This window comes from Mustelus asterias, chromosome 2 (assembly GCF_964213995.1).
Source record: "Mustelus asterias chromosome 2, sMusAst1.hap1.1, whole genome shotgun sequence".
NCBI lineage: Eukaryota > Metazoa > Chordata > Chondrichthyes > Carcharhiniformes > Triakidae > Mustelus > Mustelus asterias.
In genome coordinates this window covers 89,148,338-89,168,567 of record NC_135802.1, presented here as the reverse complement: position 1 = coordinate 89,168,567, position 20,230 = coordinate 89,148,338, and the positions used below count along the sequence as shown (strand labels likewise).

General features: G+C 45.6%; 1 protein-coding gene across 2 annotated transcripts in view; it reads left to right on the top strand.

The window, feature by feature from the left end:
• Positions 1 to 20,230, top strand: part of crppa (CDP-L-ribitol pyrophosphorylase A) — a 325,901-nt gene that overhangs the window by 124,835 nt on the left and 180,836 nt on the right. Inside the window, exon 8 of one of the 2 annotated variants that reach the window (XM_078228170.1) lies at positions 14,214 to 14,309. The exons of the other annotated variant lie outside the window; for it this stretch is intronic. Coding sequence (XP_078084296.1) covers positions 14,214 to 14,309 — 96 coding nt within the window. The remainder of the gene's footprint in view (positions 1 to 14,213; positions 14,310 to 20,230) is intronic. 2 annotated transcript variants of the gene reach the window in all.

Sequence of the window (20,230 nt, the reverse complement as noted above, 5' to 3'; positions counted from 1 at the left end):
AACCAGAAAGAATGCATTCTACGTGCATCTTTAAAAATTGGTGAGAGTCATAGCTGATGTGCCAAATTTCATTAATCTTCTGAGAAAGTAGAGGCATTGGTGGGCCTTCTTAACTATAATTTCGGCATGGGGGGACCAGGACAGGTTGTTGGTGATCTGGACACCTAAAAATTTGAAGCTCTCGACCCTTTCTACTTCGCCCCTGTTAATGAAGACAGGGGCATGTTCTCCTCTACACTTCCTGAAGTCGATGACAATCTCCTTCGTTTTGTTGACATTAGGGAGAGATTATTGTCGTTGCACCAGTTCACCAGATTCTCTATCTCATTCCTGTACCCTGACTTGTCATTGTTTGAGATCCGACCCATTACGGTGGTGTCATCAGCAAACTTGAAAATCGAATTGGAGGGGAATTTGGTCGCAGAGTCATAGGTGTATATGGAGTATAGTAGGGGGCTGAGGACACAGCCTTGTGGGGCACGGGTGTTGAGGATGATTTTGGAGGAGGTGATGTTGCCTATCCTTACTGATTGTGGTCTCTGGGTTAGGAAGTTCAGGGTCCAGTTGCAGAGGGAGGAGCCGAGGCCCAGGCCATGGAGTTTGGAGATGAATTTCGTAGAAATAATGGTGTTGAAGGCTGAGCTGTAGTCAATAGATAGGAGTCTGACATCGGTGTCTTTGTTATCTCGGTGTTCCAGGGTTGAGTGCAGGGCCAGGGAGATGGTGTCTGCTCTGGACCTGTTGCGGCGGTAGGCAAACTGTAATGAATCCAGGCAATCCGGGAGGCTGGAATTGATGACCAACCTTTTGATAGCTGGGATTCTGTTCCTTCGGGGGAAAAAAAGTTGAGAGGAGACCTGATAAATATGATCAAAATCATGTGGTCTAGACAGAGTAGATTGAGAGAAATTGTTCCTGCTGGAGGAAGGGTCGAGTGACAGAGGACAACAATTTCAGGTGAATTGGTAAAAGAACGTGGCACGGTAGCACAGTGGTTAGCACTGCTGCTTCACAGCTCCAGGGTCCCGGGTTCGATTCCCGGCTCGGGTCACTGTCTGTGTGGAGTTTGCACATTCTCCTCGTGTCTGCGTGGGTTTCCTCCGGGTGCTCCGGTTTCCTCCCACAGTCCAAAGATGCGCGGGTTAGGTTGATTGGCCAGGTTAAAAATTGCCCCTTAGAGTCCTGAGATGCGTAGGTTAGAGGGATTAGCAAGTAAATATGTGGGGGTAGGGCTTGGGTGGGATTGTGGTCGGTGCAGACTTGATGGGCCGAATGGCCTCCTTCCGCACTGTAGGGTTTCTATGAACCAACAGTTACATGAGGAAAATTATGTTTATGCAGCGGTTGAGTGGTTAGGATCCGAAATACATTACCTGAGTGTGGTGGAGGCAAATATAATCATGGGTTTCAAACTGGAATTGGATAAAGCACCTGAAGAGAAAAAAAACAGCAATGGGGAAAGAGCAATGGAGTGGGACGAGCTCAGTTCCTCTTGCAGTGATCCACAATGGGAAACTTGTGCTATAATCATTCTATCATTCGATGTTGTGCGGATTATTTGCTTTATTCAAAATTCCAGTTAAGAGGAAAATTCATGAACATTAAGGGTTGGTGACATAAAGTCTATGGTTGTAACCGCTGAAGAACTTCCATGACCAGCAGCATCCATAAAACATGTGTCTAAAACATTGTTTCTTTTGAGTGAAGGTGTTGAATGAGACTCTGCACCAATTTTATTTCTTTGCCTTACAGGAAGTAGTGGGGTTCAAACCAGACATAGAAATGAAGGGAAGGAGAATGTAAGCATTGCTCTGGGTGGGCTTGTACATTTTCCAGGCAGAATGGCATCAGTATCCAAAGCATTTTGTAGAAGGTTAAGGGCCCTCTATCACTGGTAGAATTAGAAAGATGAGGCAATATAAATGGATCATCGTTGTGCCCATTTGCTGCCCAGAAAATGGCCAATTTAGCAGAGCTGTGCCCTACACCTTGAGAGGGGAGGAAGTATATCTAATGCCAGGTTTGCCTTGTATAACGTATAGGCATGTGGGAGATTGACAAAATCTCTTTTGGGCTAATTCACATGCTAATGAGGGGCCTAAGGCCTACTTTGGACTCCTTTGAGAAATTGGACTGCTCTCCCTTTTGGTTTGTCCAGTTGGAATTTGGCTTGGCAAGCGACACCACCATAACCACCACCATTTTGTTTAATTGCTCCTCCCGGCTCTACAACAATGACTGGTCTTTCTGCATCTCTCCTCTATCCCCCACCCTTCTTGGCACTTAACTGAGAGGCAGCGCTAATAAGTGACCCAAAATTGTTTGAAATGAGTAAGCTGCCCATGGAGGTGTGACACATTAGCTTAATAAGGCTTAAGGCTCAATTTCAGCCAGCTTTGGGCCTGCCAGTTTACATGTGCACTAGCTGGAAGCGAGAAGCAGTATCACCTCTGCCAAAGATCCATAAAAAAATAGTGATCTCGGCCTCAATTTTTGAAGACACAACTGGTCATCAGAAATAACCCAGAGTGCTGAGGCCAATTGTGGTGTTCCTTGTGCCAGTCTGTTCAGGTAAGCTAAACTCAGTACAGAACAAGTGTTTGACTGTCCTGATCTGGCTCAGTTTGTCAGTTTATGTTGATTGCTTTTAGTTTGTGGAGATTTAATGAAACCTTTCAACAGGGCAGTTCTGGAGCTTGTCACGTGACCAAATGTTTGCATGATTGAATATCATGTGACCATTTCTTGGATGTTACATGATCAAACCTCCAAGAACATAGAACATAGAACATAGAAAAGCTACAGCACAAACAGGCCCTTCGGCCCACAAGTTGCGCTGAACATGTCCCTACCTACTAGGCTTACCTAGAACCCTCTATCTTACTAACTTCCATGAACTTATCCAAAAGTCTCTTAAAAGACCCTATCGAATCCGCCTCCTCCACCACTACGGGCAACCGATTCCACGCACCCACCACCCTCTGAGTGAAAGATTTACCCCTGACATCTCCTCTGTACCTACTCCCCAGCACCCTAAACGCCTTGCTGAAATCCATATAAACTACATCTACCGCTCTTCCCTCGTCCATGTGTCTAGTTACTAAGCTCGGCACAACATCGTGGGCCGAAGGGCCTGTTCTGTGCTGTACTGTTCTATGTTCTATGTTCTATGTAAACCTGTGACCTCTTGTGGCAACCATTTCAGCCCTGGGTAGATGCCTCTGAGAATCCACTCTATCAATACCCCTCAACATCTTATACATCGCTATCAGGTCACCTCTCATCCTTCGCCTCTCCAAGGAGAAAAGACCTAGCTCTTTCAACCTATCCTCATAAGGCATGCCACCTATTCCAGGCAACATCCTTGTAAATCTCCTCTGCACCCTTTCTATGGCTTCCACATCCTTTCTGTAATGAGGTGACCAGAACTGGGCACAGTACTCCAGGTGGGGTCTGACCAGGGTCCTATACAGCTGCAGCATTATCTCCCGATTTCTAAACTCAATTCCTCTATTGATGAAGGCCAGTATTCCACACGCCTTCTTAACCACAGCCCCCACCTGCGACGCTGCTTTGAGCATCCTATGAACCCGGACCCCAAGATCCATCTGATCTTCCAAACTGCCAAGCGTCTTACCCTTAATATTATATTCTTTCATCCTATTCGACCTGCCAAAATGAACCACCATGAAGTCCATCTGCCACTTCTCCGCCCAGTCTTGCATCTTATCTATGTCTCGTTGCAACTGCTGACATCCCTCTACACTATCCACAACCCCACCAACCTTTGTGTCATCAGCAAACTTGCCAACCCATCCTTCCACTTCCTCATCCAGGTCATTTATAAAAATCACAAAGAGCAAGGGTCCCAGAACAGATCCCTGGGGCACTCCACTGGTGACCGACCTCCATGCTGAAAAAGACCCATCTACAAACCACTCTTTGCCTTCTGTGGACAAGCCAGTTCTGAATCCACAAAGCAATGTCCCCTTGTATCCCATGCCCCTTCACTTTCTCAATGAGCCTTGCATGGGGCACCTTATCAAACGCCTTGCTGAAATCCATATAAACTACATCTACCGCTCTTCCCTCGTCCATGTGTCTAGTTACTAATTGACACTAATTGACACTAATATGTCCGACTTTTTTTGCCTAATTTCCCTCAAGTGCAATTTGGAATGGACAATAAATGTTGACCTAGCCAGTGACACCCATATCCCATCAATACCTTTTAAAAAGCTAGAATTGGGATCTCTATCTGGAGCATCAAGCAAATACATAGATCCTGCCTGCTTTGAAGGGGCGAGCTTCAACCTACAGTCTGTCTCTGTTTATGTTGGGCAAATGCTTCCAGACAGATCCCTACCAGAAAAAAATTATTTGATTAATTGCTCAGCGTGTGCAGTTTATTATTGTGAAGAAGGGATTGATCTGCAATATGCATTTTAGACAATTACAACTCTGTTGTTTCAGCATTAGCTTGGGATATGACTATCTTGAGAAGACCAAAAGAATAATAATGCCTTCAAGGCGGAAAGAAAGCTGGACATATCAGGAGAAAATTCCAGAGCTTGAGGTCCAGGCAGCTGGAGGCATGATCACCAATACTGGATTGATTAGAAACATAAAAACATAGAAAACAGGGGCAGGAGTAGGCCATTTGGCCCTTCGAGCCTGCACCACCATTCAATATGATCATGGCTGACCATGCACTTTCAGTATCCCAGTCCCGCTTTCTCTCCATACTCCTTGATCCCTTTAGCCACAAGTGCCACGTCCAGCTTCCTCTTGAACATATCTAATGAACTGGCCCCAACAGCTTTCAGTGGTAGAGAATTCCACAGGTTCACAACTCTGAGTGAAGAAGTTCTTCCTCATCTCACTCCTGAATGGCTTACCCCTTATTCTTAGACTGTGACCCCTAATTCTGAACTTCCCCAACATTGCAAACATTCTTCCTGCATCTAGACTAACCAGTCCTTTCAGGATTTTATATGTTTCTATGAGCTACCCTCTCATTCTTCTAAATTCCAGTGAGTACAAGTCCAGTCGATCCAGTCTCACTTCATATGTCAGTCCTGCCATTCGAGGAATCAATCAGGTGAACCTTCGCTGGACTCTCTCATAGAATCATAGAATCCCTACAGTGCAGAAGGAGGCCATTCAGCCCATCGAGCCTGCACCGACCACAATCCCACCCAGGCCCTATTCCCGTAACCCAACATATTTACCCTGCTAATCCCTCTCAATAGCAAGGATATCCTTCCTCAGGCTAGGAGACGAAAACTGCACACAATACTCAAGATGTGGCCTCATGAAGGCCCCGTATAACTGCAACAAGACATCTTTACTCCAATACTCAAATCCTCTTGCCATGAAGGCCAACATGCCAATAGCTTTCCTCACTGCCTGCTGTACCTGCATGCCAACCTTCAGCGACTGTTCCACCATGACACCCAGGTCACGTTGCACTTCCCATTTTCCTAAACTCCCACCATTCAGATAATCTTCCTTACTGTTTTTGCCACCAAAGTGGATAACCTCATATTTATCCACATTATATTGCATTTACCAAGTATTTGCCCACTCAGCCAGCCTGTCCAGCTCACCCTGCAACCTCTTAGCATCCTCCTCACAGCACACACTGCCACCCAGCTTGGTGTCGTCTGCAAATTTGGAGATATTACATTCAATTTCTTTGTCCAAATCATTAATCTACATTGTGAACAGCTGGGGTCCCAGCACTGAACCCTGCAGTACCCCACTAGTCACTGCCTGCCACTCTGAAAAGGACCCGTTTATTCCCACTCTCTGCTTCCAGTCTGCTGACCAGTTCTTTATTCATATCAATGCATTACCCCCAATACTATGAGCTTTAATTTAATTTTGCCCACTAATCTCTTGTGTGGGACCTTGTCAAAAGCCTTTTGAAAGTCCAGATACACAGCATCCACTGTTTCACCCTTGTCCATTGTACTGGTCACATTCTCAAAAAAATTCCGGAAGATTTGTCAAGCACGATTTCCCTTTAGTGAATCCATGCTATCTTGGACCGATCCTATCACTACTTTCCGAATGCTCAGTTATTGCATCCTTAATAATTGACTCCAGCATTTTTCCCGCCACCGATGTCAGGCTAACTGGTCTATAATTCCCGGTTTTCTCTCTCCCTCCTTTATTAAAAAGTGGGGTTACATAAGCTACCCTCCGATCCATTGGAACTCTTCCAGAGTCTATAGAATGCTGGAAAATGATCACCAATGCGTCTACTATTTCTCGGGCTACTTCTTTGAGTACTCTGGGATGCAGAGCCCTACGGACTTATCGGGTTTTTATCCCAGCAATTTCTCCAATACAATTTCCTGACTAATCAGGATTTCTTTTGGTTTCTCCTTCATGCCAGAGCTTCTGTCCCCTAGTATTTCTGGAAGGTTATTTGTGTCCTCCTTAGTGAAAACAGATCCAAAGCATTTGTTCAGCTGGTCTGCCATCTCTTTGTTGCCCATTATGAATTCACCTGATTCTAACTGTAAGGGACCTACATTTGTCTTCACCAGTCTTTTTCTCTTCACATACCTACAGAAGCTTTTGCAGTCAGTTTTTATGTTTTGGGCAAGCCTATTCTTGTATTCTATTTTCTCCTTCTGAATTAAACTCTTTGTCCACCTCTACTGGATTTTAAATTTCTCCCAGTTTGCTGCTTTTTCTGGCCAATTTGTATGCCTCCTCTTTGGCTTTAACATTATCCCTGATTTCCCTTGTTAGCCATGGATGAGCCACCTTCCCCATTTGCCTCTTACGCTAGACAGGGATGTACAGTTGTTGAAGTTCATCCATGTGTTCTTTAAATGTCTGCCATTGCCTATCCTGTCAACCCGTCAAGTATCCTTTGCCAGCCAATCTTAGCCAATGCACATCTCATACCATCAAAGTTAGCTTTCCTCAAGTTCAGGACCCTAATCTCAGACTTAACTGTATCACTCTCCATCTTAATGCAGAATTTTACCATATTATGGTCACTCTTCCCCAAAGGATCTCGCAGCACAAAGTTGTTAATTAATCCTCTCTCATGACACAATATCCAGTCTAGGGTGGCCTGCTCTCTAGTTGGTTCCTTGACAAATTGGTCGAGAAAACCATCCCTCATACATTCCAAGAAATCCTCCTCCATCGTTTTGCTGCAATTTGGTGAGCCCAATCCTGATACCCTCACTCTGGCTGAATCTCACTCTGGCTGCAGTCTCCCAGCCCGTGCTCAAAATCGGTTATGATCATGAGACCAAACTGAAAGCAATGGTGGGAACCAGATCAGCATGTTTAAATGAGCATTTAAATGAGCCTATAAAAGGTGAAGGCGGGAAAATCAGTACGGCACCAGTAGAAATGGCAGAGGTGCTTAATGAGTATTTTGCCTCAGTTTTCACAGAGGAGAAGGACATGGGTGGATGTACTGCGGGCTTGCGGTGGACTGAAAAGATTGAGTATGTGCACTTTAAGAAAGAGGTTGTGCTGGAATCTTTGAATGGCGTCAAGATAGATAAGTCGCCGTGTCCGGATGGGATATACCCCAGGTTACTGTGGGAGACAAGGGAAGAGATTGTAGAGCCTCTGGCGATGATCTTTGTGTCGTTGATGGAGACGGGAGAGGTGCCGGAGGATTGGAGGATTGCGGATGTGGTTCCTATTTTCAAGAAGGGGAATAGGGATAGCCCAGGAAATTACCGACCGGTGAGTCTAACCTCAGTGGTTGGTAAGTTGATGGAGAAGATCCTGAGGGACAAGATTTATGAGCATTTGGAGAGGTTTAGTATGCTCAAGAGTGCTCAGCATGGCTTTGTCAAAGGCAGATCGTGCCTTACGAGCCTGGTGGAGTTCTTTGAAAATGTGACTAAACACATTGACGAAGGGAAAGTGGTAGATGTGGTTTATATGGATTTTAGCAAGGCATTCGATAAGGTCCCCCATGCAAGGCTCCTAGAAAAAGTGAGAGGGCATGGGATCCAAGGGGCTGCTGCCCTGTGGGTTCAGAACTGGCTTGCCCAAAGGACAGTAAGAAGTTTAACAACACCAGGTTAAAGTCCAACAGGTTTATTTGGTAGCAAAAGCCACACAAGCTTTCGGAGCTACAAGCCCCTTCTTCAGGTGAGTGGGAATTCTGTTCAAGACAGCCCCGAACATCACCCAAGCACAACGTAACGCCATCCACGCTCTCAAGACCAACAGAATTCCCACTCACCTGAAGAAGGGGCTTGCAGCTCCGAAAGCTTGTGTGGCTTTTGCTACCAAATAAACCTGTTGGACTTTAACCTGGTGTTGTTAAACTTCTTACTGTGTTTACCCCAGTCCAACGCCGGCATCTCCACATCATGATTGCCCAAAGGAGGCAGAGAGTGTGTATAGATGGGTCTTTTTCTAAGTGGAGGTCGGTCACCAGTGGTGTGTCCCAGGGATCTGTTCTGGGACCGTTGCTGTTTGTCATTTTCATAAATGACCTGGATGAGGAAGTGGAGGGATGGGTTGATAAGTTTGCTGACGACACGAAGGTTGGTGGGGTTGTTGATAGTCTGGAGGGAGATCAGAAGTTACAGAGGGACATAGATAGGATGCAAGACTGGGCAGAGAAGTGGCAGATGGACTTCAACCCAGATAAATGCGTAGTGGTCCATTTTGGCAGGTCAAATGGGATGAAGGAGTACAATATTAAGGGAAAGACTCTTAGTACTGTGGAGGATCAGAAGGACATTGGGGTCCAGGTCCATAGGACTCTAAAATCGGCCCCGCCGGTGGAGGAGGTGGTTAAGAAGGCGTATGGTGTGCTGGCCTTTATCAATCGAGGGATTGAATTTAGGAGTCCGGGGATAATGATGCAGCTATATAAGACCCTCGTCAGACCCCACTTGGGGTACTGTGCTCAGTTCTGGTCGCCTCATTACAGGAAGGATGTGGAAAAGATTGAAAGGGTGCAGAGGCGATTTATAAGGATGTTGCCTGGATTGAGTGGCATGCCTTATGAGGATAGGCTGAGGGAGCTCGGTCTTTTCTCCTTGGAGAGACGTAGGATGAGAGGAGACCTAATAGAGGTATATAAGATGTTGAGAGGCATAGATCGGGTGGAATCTCAGAGGCTTTTTCCCAGGGTGGAAATGGCTGCTACGAGAGGACACAGGTTTAAGGTGCTGGGGTGTAGGTACAGGGGAAATGTTCGGGGGAAGTTTTTCACACAGAGGGTGGTGGGCGAGTGGAATTGGCTGCCATCAGTGGTGGTGGAGGCAAACTCAATGGGGTCTTTTAAGAGACTCCTGGATGAGTACATGGGACTTAATAGGATGGAGGGTTATAGGTAGGCCTAAAAGATAGGGATATGTTCAGCACAACTTGTGGGGCCGAAGGGCCTGTTTTGTGCTGTAGTTTTCTATGTTCTATGTAAATATACTAAGTCCATTCGAAGCTGGTTCTTCCCTGCTCCTCGGATTTTCCGACCCACGTGCGCAGCAGGAGCCAGCGAGAATTGTACTAACCTACACAAACGGAGCCCAGGTATACTGGCCACGCTGGAGGAGGGATGGGGCTCAGAGGCAATTGAATCCCCTGGTGGTTAGGTGCATGGCTGAACATTGCCTATCTGTCAGAACCACCCTGGTACTGCCAGGTGGCCACTGCCAGTTGCCAGGGTGCCAGGGACAGTGCCAAGGTGGCTGGGGCATGAGGGGGTGGAGCCTGAGGGGGGTCATGGGGCGGGGTCATGAAGTGGAGGTCATGAAGAGAGGGTCATGAAGCAGGACATGAAGGGGGACCAATTGAGAAGGTCCCAATGTCCCAGTATCAATAATCTTTGTTGATGAGGGTGTGAGTAAACCTCCCTTCAGTGATGGGAAGATGGGCGGTGTTCCTGATACCCATGGGGGGAGGAAGTGGGTCCTCAATTTAAATTTGAGATTAGGGTGCCCCTTTAATGAGTGCCCGATCTCTGTGAAGCTGGGCTTACTGGCGTGTTTAGGCTCTCCATATAGGTCAATGAAGGCATAGGTGATGGCAGGTTCATTACGGTGCTGGGTAGGATATGAATGGTGTGACATTTATGATGGGAGTGAGGCCAGCCATGAGATTTTTTTTGTACTCAAGTTCAGAGGTACCAAAGTCTTGACTAAGACTTTCAGCCATGGATAGACTAAGATGTGAACTGCAGCAGGCAATGCTGCAGAGATGGCAGTATGCAGTTCGTGTGATGAGCATGGTATGGAGTCAGAAGTTCATCTCAGGTGTGGAGAGCACAGAGTGGTAGTTTGATCGTACTGACGACTAGAGGAGGTGGAGAAGGTAGTAAATGTACAGAGTTTGTGGCAGAGGCTTCCACTCTGTGCTCTCCACACCTGAGATGAACTTCTGACTCCATACCATGCTCATCACACGAACTGCATACTGCCATCTCTGCAGCATTGCCTGCTGCAGTTCACATCTTAGTCTATCCATGGCTGAAAGTCTTAGTCAAGACTTTGGTACCTCTGAACTTGAGTACTAAAAAAAAGATGACTCCTATTATTACCATATTTGATTATTTGATATGCCACAGTATTTTTGTGTTGAGTATTCTTTACGATAACTTGTGAATAATTGCAATATGGTGCTCTCTCACTCATTATTTAACAAGAAACAGTAACACATCATACCCAGAAATAAAATCGAGAGATCAACTTATCCATTTTGGCAGAAAGAATAGAAAAGCAATATATTATTTAAATAGAGAGAGATTGCAGAACTTGACCTGTTCATGAATCACAAAAGTTTGTATGTAGATACAGCGAATGATTAGGAAAGCAAATGGAATGTTGGCGTTTATTGCAAGGGGAATGGAATATGAAAGTAGGGAAGTTTTACTGCAGCTGTACAGGGCATTGGTGAGAGGACATCTGGAATATGTGTCCAGTTCTGGATTTGAAATAGGATATATCTGCATTAGGAGCAGTTCAAAGAAGGTTCAGTTGACTCATTCCTGGGAAGAAGGGCTTATCCTTTGAAGAAAGTTGAACAGGTTGGGCCTATACCCATTGGAGTTTAGAAGAATTAGAGACAAACTGATTTAAACATGTCAGATCCTGAGCACATTTGAAAGGGTAGAAGCCGGGAGGATGTTTCCTCCTGTGGGGGAGTCTAGAATGAGGGGACACAGTTTACGATTAAGAGGTCTCCCTTTTAATGGAGATGAGGAGAATTTTTTTCTTTCAGAGGGTTGTTAGTCTGTGGAAATGTCTTTACCAGAAATCAGTAGAGGCTGGGTCATTGAATTTATCCAAGCCGGAGTTCTACAGATTTATGATAGACAAAGGACTCAAAGGTTATGGGGAACAGACAGGAAAATGGGGCTGAGACCATGATCAGATCAGCCATGATTTTACTGAATTGTGGATCAGACTTGAGGGGCCAAATGGTCAACTCCTGCACCTAAGTCTTACTTTCCTATGTGTCTGTGGCAGAGGCATCCGTGAGCAGACAGACCCCTCAGAGGAGGGAGGACAGTTGTAGTGATGCTTCGCTCGGCACTGAGTAATGGCCTCATGAGTCACAGTTTGGTTTGCTACTGCAGAGGGAGATACGTGGTCATCTGTCAGTGTTCCCTGAGGTATTGAGAGCTCATGCAGTGTGAACAGAAAAGTCTATGGTATAGATGAGCTCTACCATATCTCAAAGTTTTAAACAGAAGACAGAGGGTGGTAGTGGAAGGGTCTTTTTCCGGCTGGATGCCTGTGACTAGTGGTGTTCCGCAGGGCTCTGTATTGGGACCTCTGCTGTTTGTGATTTATATAAACGATCTGGAAGAAGGTGTAACTGGGGTAATCAGCAGATAGTGAGGAACATTGTCAGAGGCTACAGAAGGATATAGATAGGCTGGAAATTTGGGCAAAGAAATGGCAGATGGAGTTCAATCCAGATAAATGTGAAGTGATGCATTTTGGTAGAACTAACGTAGGGGGGAGCTATACGATAAATGGCAGAACCATAAAGGGTGTAGATACGCAGAGGGACCTGAGTGTGCAAGTCCACAGATCCTTGAAGGTGACGTCACAGGTGGAGAAGGTGGTGAAGAAGGCATATGGCATGCTTGCCTTTATAGGACGGGGCATAGAGTATAAAAGTTGGGGTCTGATGTTGCGGTTGTATAGAGCGTTGGTTCGGCCGCATTTGGAATACTGCGCCCAGTTCTGGTCGCCACACTACCAGAAGGACGTGGAGGCTTTAGAGAGAGTGCAGAGGAAGTTTACCAGGATGCTGCCTGGTATGGAAGGGCTTAGTTATGAGGAGAGATTGGGGAAACTGGGGTTGTTCTCACTGGAAAGACGGAGGATGAGGGGTGACCTAATAGAGGTGCATAAAATTATGAAAGGCATAGATAGGGTGAACGGTGGGAAGCTTTTTCCCAGGTTGGTGGTGACGTTCACGAGGGGTCATAGGTTCAAGGTGAGCTGGGGGAGGTTTAACACGGATATCAGAAGGACGTATTTTACACAGAGGATGGTGGGGGCCTGGAATGCGCTGCCGGACAAGGTGGTGGAGGCGGACACACTGGGAACGTTTAAGACTTATCTAGATAGCCACATGAACGGAGTGGGAATGGAGGGATACAAAAGAATGGTCTAGTTGGGACCTGGGAGCGGCGCGGGCTTGGAGGGCCGAAGGATCTGTTCCTGTGCTGTATTGTTCTTTGTTCTTTGTTCCTTGTTCATGAGTTCTTCTATTAATCCTTCTGGTGATGATTAGACACTCCAACCCTTCTGCAAGAAAAATCTGCTGAAGAAGTGCATTTGTCTTCTTTTGCTGTTATTTATGAGTTCTCTCATTCTTCTGGCTTGTACTGTACCTCTTCATTAGTTCTTTTCTCCACCCAGTTTATCCTTAGGGTCCTTTTTAAGCATCACATTTTTGATTTTCGTTTCCTTCTCATTCTCAAGCTTCACATTCACAATTCATTGCTGACCAGATAAATATTTTAGCACATGGACTCTCATTTCAAGACTCAAACTGACACTTCCAAGAATGTTGTCCAATGTAAAAACTCTTTTGGCTTGTTTAATCCATTTTTTGGATTTCAGTATTGCTTTTGACATCAGATGTTACAGTGCTTCTTAGATGGTTGAACTGATTGACGTGTTCTGACTTGCTTCCATTTATTGTGAACTTGTAATCTGGATTTCTTATTGCTGAAAAGAGAGACGTGTTGCCAAAGTTTTTCATCTTGAACTCATCAGGATAAGCACAAGAATGCCAAATTTCAAACAATCATCTTTTATACTAGAGGAGAAAAGGTTGCTGATTGGGTAGCTAGTTGACTGGTCGAGGCGTTGCCATTAAATCAGCCACTTTTATTTACAGCTGCGTTGATAAATTTTACTGCACAGACAATAAGCGCTGGTACTCCCTCTAATTCTCTCCACTCTCTACCTTTCTTTCTTTGTTTAAGACACTCATTAAAATATGCCTTTTTTACCAATCCTTTGGTCAGCACCCCTGAAAGTGTTCTATGTGTTTATGTGGCTCATTGTCAGATATTTGCTTCACATTGCTTTGGGACTTTAATATTTCATTCACGGTGTTTTATAAATACAAGTTACTGCTGTTGGTCCTGGTGAAAGCGGGGCCCATGAGAATTTAAAAGATTGCAGACCTCTTGGCTGTGGGAACGGAGGTGGAATTAGGTGTGGGCAAAAGTTCTACCCAGCTGAGGAGGGCTCCCTACAGTTGTGTACACATGTCACTGTAATACCTCAATTAGCTGGAGCAAGAGTTCAAATGTCTAGCCTGTAATTATCCGTGAAATTAATGCAGATGACAACTACACTTCTGCTGTTTTCAGTTAATCTGGAATAAGATATTATCTCAGCATTTTCAGTATTTTAATATTTTCATGTATGTTCATCAGAAAGCAATGGAGCAGACATTTGTTTGCATAGTGCTGCTTCGTAGTGCTGCTCCTAGTGTGGATTAATGTCGATTCACTGAGCCAGGCAGCACAGTGAGCCATTCACAGCACACCAGGTGTTTTCCACTGATATCATTGAAGAATCAAGCCACATAGGTAGCAGTCTGTGAACTGCCTCCCCTTGCAATCGATGTAAATCCATGTAATGCTGCTAGATCCCTCTAAATGTTATATTTTACCTCCTGTATTGCTCTTGACATGTTTCCCTTCTCTTCAGTGTATTGTTTCTTGTCTTGAACAGATCAACAACTTTGATTTACCTCAGGAAATTGTGCAACTGGTGGAATCAATTGAAAAGGCAAAACTGTCAGCTTTGTATCCTGTGGTTGTGACTGTGGTAGGTACATAAATTAACATTTGCTGTATTCCCTGTCGAAACCTGCCTGATTTGTTGGATTTCCTGAAGAACTGCAAAACAACGGTGTAGTGGGTTAAGGATGTTAGACACATGTGTATGATATTTGGGGCACATTTGGCAGGAAGTGTTGTTACATCCTCACAGGGAAGGCAGAGTATTTGCTGCCCACATAGGCCGTGATGTGGAGATGCCGGCGTTGGACTGGGGTAAGCACAGTAAGAAGCCTCACAACACCAGGTTAAAGTCCAACGGGTTTATTTGGCAGCACAAGCTTTCGGAGCACTGCCCCACCTTTCGGAGCACTGACCCACCTGATGAAGGGGCAGTGCTCCGAAAGCTGTGCTGCCAAATAAACCTGTTGGACTTTAACCTGGTGTTGTGAGACTTCTTACTGTACGTAGGCCGTGACAGGTATGTCTGCAGTTGTAGTGCCTCTGCATTTGCAATAGCAGAGGCACTACAACTGGAGCAGAGGCTGCAGAGAAGAGAAACTCTGCATGATGCCCTCTGCCAATTTCTTACTGGATCTACCTGTGCTCCTTGACAATGACAGGAGGCTGACTGGCAGGCCAGCCAATGCAGGATTTCAGGGTGCGTACCTAAGCAGTGCTCTCCTGCATGCTACCCCATGGAGGTCCTCATCTGAGTTCCCTGCAGCAGAACTTATCTGCCACTGCCCCCTTGCGTTGATCTGGTGCACAAACCATCCATTATCCCGATGTGGCTGTAGCACACTCATGCCCGGTAACTCACCTCATGCCGTTCCTAACTCTGTATTAACCTTTAAGTGCAGTGCAGGCATCTGAGCTGGTGGCTGCAAGTGTCGAAACAAGTGATTGGGCCTCTTCATCAGTTGGTTAATGTTGCTCTCTTTCCTCTTCCGAGGACTGCTATGGTTGTGCAGGCAGGATGTCTGGATGTCTGAAAGTAGAAAATCAGAAGGGGAACGTTGGGAAAAGGGAAGTGGGCATGGAAAGCGAGATGTTCATGGTCACATCACTTGCAGCTTGTTCACCATACCAGAGCACAGGATGTGGGTGAACTAGGAGTTGAGAAGGGGCATGATGCTGGAACATATTGTCATCCTCCATATTCTTGGTGCTGCCAGATGCTCATGCTCTGTTACAGCTCACCCTGTGATGTGGAGAATTGTCCTCCACACGGCTCAGGAAGTGCAGACATTCTGATCTCTCCTTGATTGCACTCTGCTCCTATCTACTGTGGGACACCTTGTCCTTCAAGAGGAGGGAAGAATGTCATTGACTGTGTTGCACCGTGTTTGGGTGAAATGCCTGTTCATCATTGAATACTTATCACTGAATAGCTGGAGACAAGTGGAGGTAATGTGAGGTAAGTATAAGGCTGGCAACATTGGTAGGCATGTGAGGGTGAAGTAGAGTATGTGGATGTGATATGTGAGTCCCACCTATACTTTGTTGTTCCATTTCCTTGCACAGAATTGCATCAATTGTACTCAGCAACAGCATCCTGTGGTTGACAGCAACTTCCCTTTAAGAGGGACAGACAGTCTTTAAGTTGATTACACCATGTGAGATAAGCAATGCTGTATGGCTGCCTCCTGAGCACAGAGGCAGCCTGCAGTGTGGCAGATGCTTGGACCTACATGGAAATGGTATGGTAGCGCCAAATTTGTGTGCTGCACACCTCAGTAGGACCAACATGGGCAGGTCTTTTATTTTAAGCCCCACTCACCCACAGCCAAAAATTGGCACACACCATTATCTAACCTTTGCTATTTAGAGTCATAGAGAGTCACAGAGGTTTACAGGCTTTTAAAAAGGACTCGTGTCCTAAGACTCAAGAAAGTAACAAAAAGATTTCAGAGCAGTGTAGGGTGTGGGAAACTATCTTGTTCACACTAGTGCACTGGACAGGTGTTGTGGGAATTTGAGCATTGTAAGATTGAAAATTACGTTTCACTACAAGGGTGTTTCTGTGATTTGGCAATTCCGTTGGGCAGTGACACTTACTGAATGTGTACCTAGGGAAGGCTGCTGGGCACCCCATAATATTTCAGCTGTTCATTCTAATTGCAGTTTGTGACTCAATTTCCTGAGCTACACTCCATGAGTGGTGCTCACCAGTGGAAGCCTGGATTAGGAAATTACCTCCATGTTTTACTTAAAAATAATTTTTGTCCTCTGAAACACGCAATCACACACTGCTTGTTAAGTAAATTTAAAAGGTGAACAGTTCAGACCTAGTCTCTGCGACTCATGTTGGCTATCAAACAACAAGTTCACAAAGTTAGGATCACTTGTTCCATGAGATGGCCATGCAGCCCACGGAAAGTTCAGGAGCATTGTAAGTGGATGACCATCCTGCAGTGCAGGAATTCTCAGGGAGCATGGCACAGGTAAATTGGCTTGCAGTGCTGAATATCCAGTGAGGTTGACAACTTTGGAAGAGTGCAATCCAGAACACATCCATGGCATTGTGGGACAAATAACTTCACAGGAAAGGGCACAGCAAAGTGTAAAAATGAATTGGTTGTAGGGCAATGGTCAGGGGGACACGGTGGCACACTGCTGCCTCACAGCGCCAGGGACCCAGGTCCAATTCTGGTCTTCGATGACTGTGTGGAGTTTGAATGTTCTCCCTGTGTCTATGTGGGTTTCCCCCGGATGTTCTGGCTTCCTCCCACAGTCCTAAGATGTGCAGATTAGGTGGATTGTCCATACAGTGTTGCCCCTTGTTGTCCAAAAATGTGCAGGTTAGGTGGATTAGCAATAATAAATGCGCAGGGTTACAGGTATAGGGTGGGGGGTGCTCTTTCAGTAAATCAATGCATACTCGCTGGACTGAATGGCGGCCTCCTCCTCTGTAGGAATTCTATGGTTCTACAGAATTCCATGTTGATGTGAATCATGTATACTTCAAGAACATCACTGAGAGCAACTAAGACATTTTGAGGGGCAAAAGGGAACAGACACGGGGAGTCCATGGTTCATGTGGGACTAATGACATAGGAAGGAAAAGAGTCGAGTTCCTACAGTTAGGGTTTAAGGAGCTAACAAACAAGTTAAAATGGCAAAGGTTGTAATCTCTGAACTATCACAGTGCCTGGCACTGGTATGTATAGGAATATTTGGATAAGGTTACCAAGTTGCTGGAGGGAGGATTTCAGATTCCTGTAACCTTAGGAATAATTTAGGGGCAAGAGGGAGCTGTTCAAGGTGAATGGGTTCCACCTCAACAGAGCTAGGACTATTTTCCCCAGGGACAATAACATATTGCTGTGGAGATGATTTAATCTAATTTGCAAGGGATTGGGCACCAGGATGAAACACTAGTGAGGGGAAACAATTTGCTGTCGTCTGGGAGAGGCAATAGTGCTAGAGTAAAGAATAAGAGGGACTCAGACAGGTGGTCAAATGAGGCAGTCTAAGGTGGGTTTGAAGTGCATGTTGTAAAGTGTGGTGAATAAGGTTGGTGAGCAGCAGGTACAATACAGGGATATATTGATAATAACAGAAACCTGACCCAAAGAAAGTGAGGATTTGGACTTAATATTGCACACAACAAGATATTCAGGAAAAATAAGAAAGGGCAGAAGAAGTGGGCTGGGATGGGAGCAATGTTGATCAAAGAAACGGTTATAGATCTCAATGATGTCAGTTGAGTAACGCTGATTTAATGCCAGTGGAGACATTTTTGATGCAACGCTCCAAGCAATGCCCTTGCTTAACCTTACACAGTAGAACATGTGGTCAGCAGCTCAAAAGATTCCGGGCGGGATTTTCTGGCTGTTCCCACTGGTGGAATCATCTGGTCCCACCGACGGCGAGCCCCTGTTGCAGGTTCCCCACTGGCGGAGCATGTAAACAACTGGAAAACCCGTTGACAGCAGCAGGACCAGAAAATCCCACCACCAAACAATGGCATGCTGCCTCTGCCACCTCAAAACATGCAGTGGGGGATGGGGAATCCCAACCCCGCAACAGCTACATAAAGGATCAACAACTGCATTTAAATTGGTTGCTGATTCATTTCAATTAGCTCTTGCTGCATTTGTATAATTGCTTGAATCTTCTGCCACTTGAAGTTGGTGAAGCCTACAGGGAGAAGGCCTTGATTCTTCTTTCAAAGAGTTTTACTTGGATTACCTGCTCCCACTCATAGGTGCTGTAGGCTGCAGCATGGCAGAGATTGAGCAGAGACCACACATAGAATGACAAACTGTTGATAGAGGGGGGAGGGGGAAGAGTACTCTAGTGAGATTCATGTAGAAAATCAGTGGGCAGGGCCTATTCCTGCTGGACAGGCTGGCAGCATAGCGCTGAGCGGACCACTGCGTATGTGCCGATCTGTCAGCGCCAAGGTTGCCCATCACTAGCCTGAATGATACAAGTTGAGAACATTGTTAGGCTAGCAGACTAGGTAGATAATTGGCAGATGTATAGGCCAATTTATATCTACATACCAGGATTGAAGTGCTATCTCCACTTCAAAGATTACTTTTATCATTTAGCATTTTTCTGCCCATAGGAAATTTTCCTTAAAAATATCATAGTCTTGTTACCATTAGAGCATTTCATTCATTGTGGGTGATTTCCCATCCTCTATCCTTTTCTGCAGTTATCTTGATTCCACTCTAAAAGTTGGTTTGTTTCTTTCTTTGATGATGCTCTGCCAATCCTTTTGAAGTTGTTTAAAGATATGGGCATGCTTCCCAGCAAAACTTGCTTCAATTTTCTTAATATTAGTAATTGACTATTATTGATTCACTGAGGCATAGTCCTCTGAATGACTTCCTTTTCACCACCATTGACCCTCACAGGACAATAGAATAAATTCTGTTCATTAAAGTTTAAAGTTTACTTATTAGTGTCACAAGTAAGCTTACATTAACACTGCAATGAAGTTACTGTGAAAATCCCCTGGTCGCCACACTCCAGCGCCTGTTTGGGTACACTGAGGGAAAATTCAGCGTGGCTAATGCACCTAACCAGCATGTTTTCCGGACTGTGGGAGGAAACCGGAGCACCTGGAGGAAACCCACACAGACACGGGGAGAACATGCAGACTCCGCACAGACAGTGACCCAAGCCAGGCATCAAACCCAGGTCCCTGGTGCTGTGAGGCAGCAGTGCTAGCCTCAGATAGGAGACTGAAGCGGGAGAATCCATCAAAGAGAGTCATGCAATGTTGGTCTGAGGAATCGGATGATCTCCTACGGGGCTGCTTGGAGTCAGTGGATTGGTGAGTATTTAAAAACTCCGCGACCAGCCTGAACGAGTACGCCATGACAGTAACTGACTTCATTCATAAGTGTGTAGAAGACTGTGTGCCAAAGAAGCAAATCCGTGTGTTCCCCAACCGGAAACCATGGATGAACAGGGATATTCACTGCTTGCTGAAGTCCAGGTCTGAGGTGTTCAAGTCAGGCGACACAGACCTGTACAAGAAATCCAGATACGATCTAAAGAGATCCATCAAAGATGGTAAAAGATAATACCGGACCAAGCTAGAGTCCCAGGCTAGCTACACCGACCCCCGCCGACTATGGCAAGGTCTGCAAGACATAACAGGCTACAAGATGAAGGCATGTAAAATCGCCGGCTCCAACGCACCCCTCCCTGATGAGTTCAATGCATTCTACACCCGTTTTGAGCAAGAGGTCAGCGAAAGCATGCCCTCCACCCTGGAAACCCTGGATGAACCTGTATCTGGGGTCACCATTGCAGATGTCAGAGCAGCTTTCTTGAAGATCAACCCACAAAAATCAACTGGCCCGGATGGGGTACCCGGATGAGCACTCAGATCCTGTGTGGATCAGCTGGCAGAGGTATTCACAGACATCTTCAACCTCTCTTTACAACAATCTGAGGTCCCTATCTGCTTCAAGAAGATGGCCATCATCCTAAGAAAAACCAAGC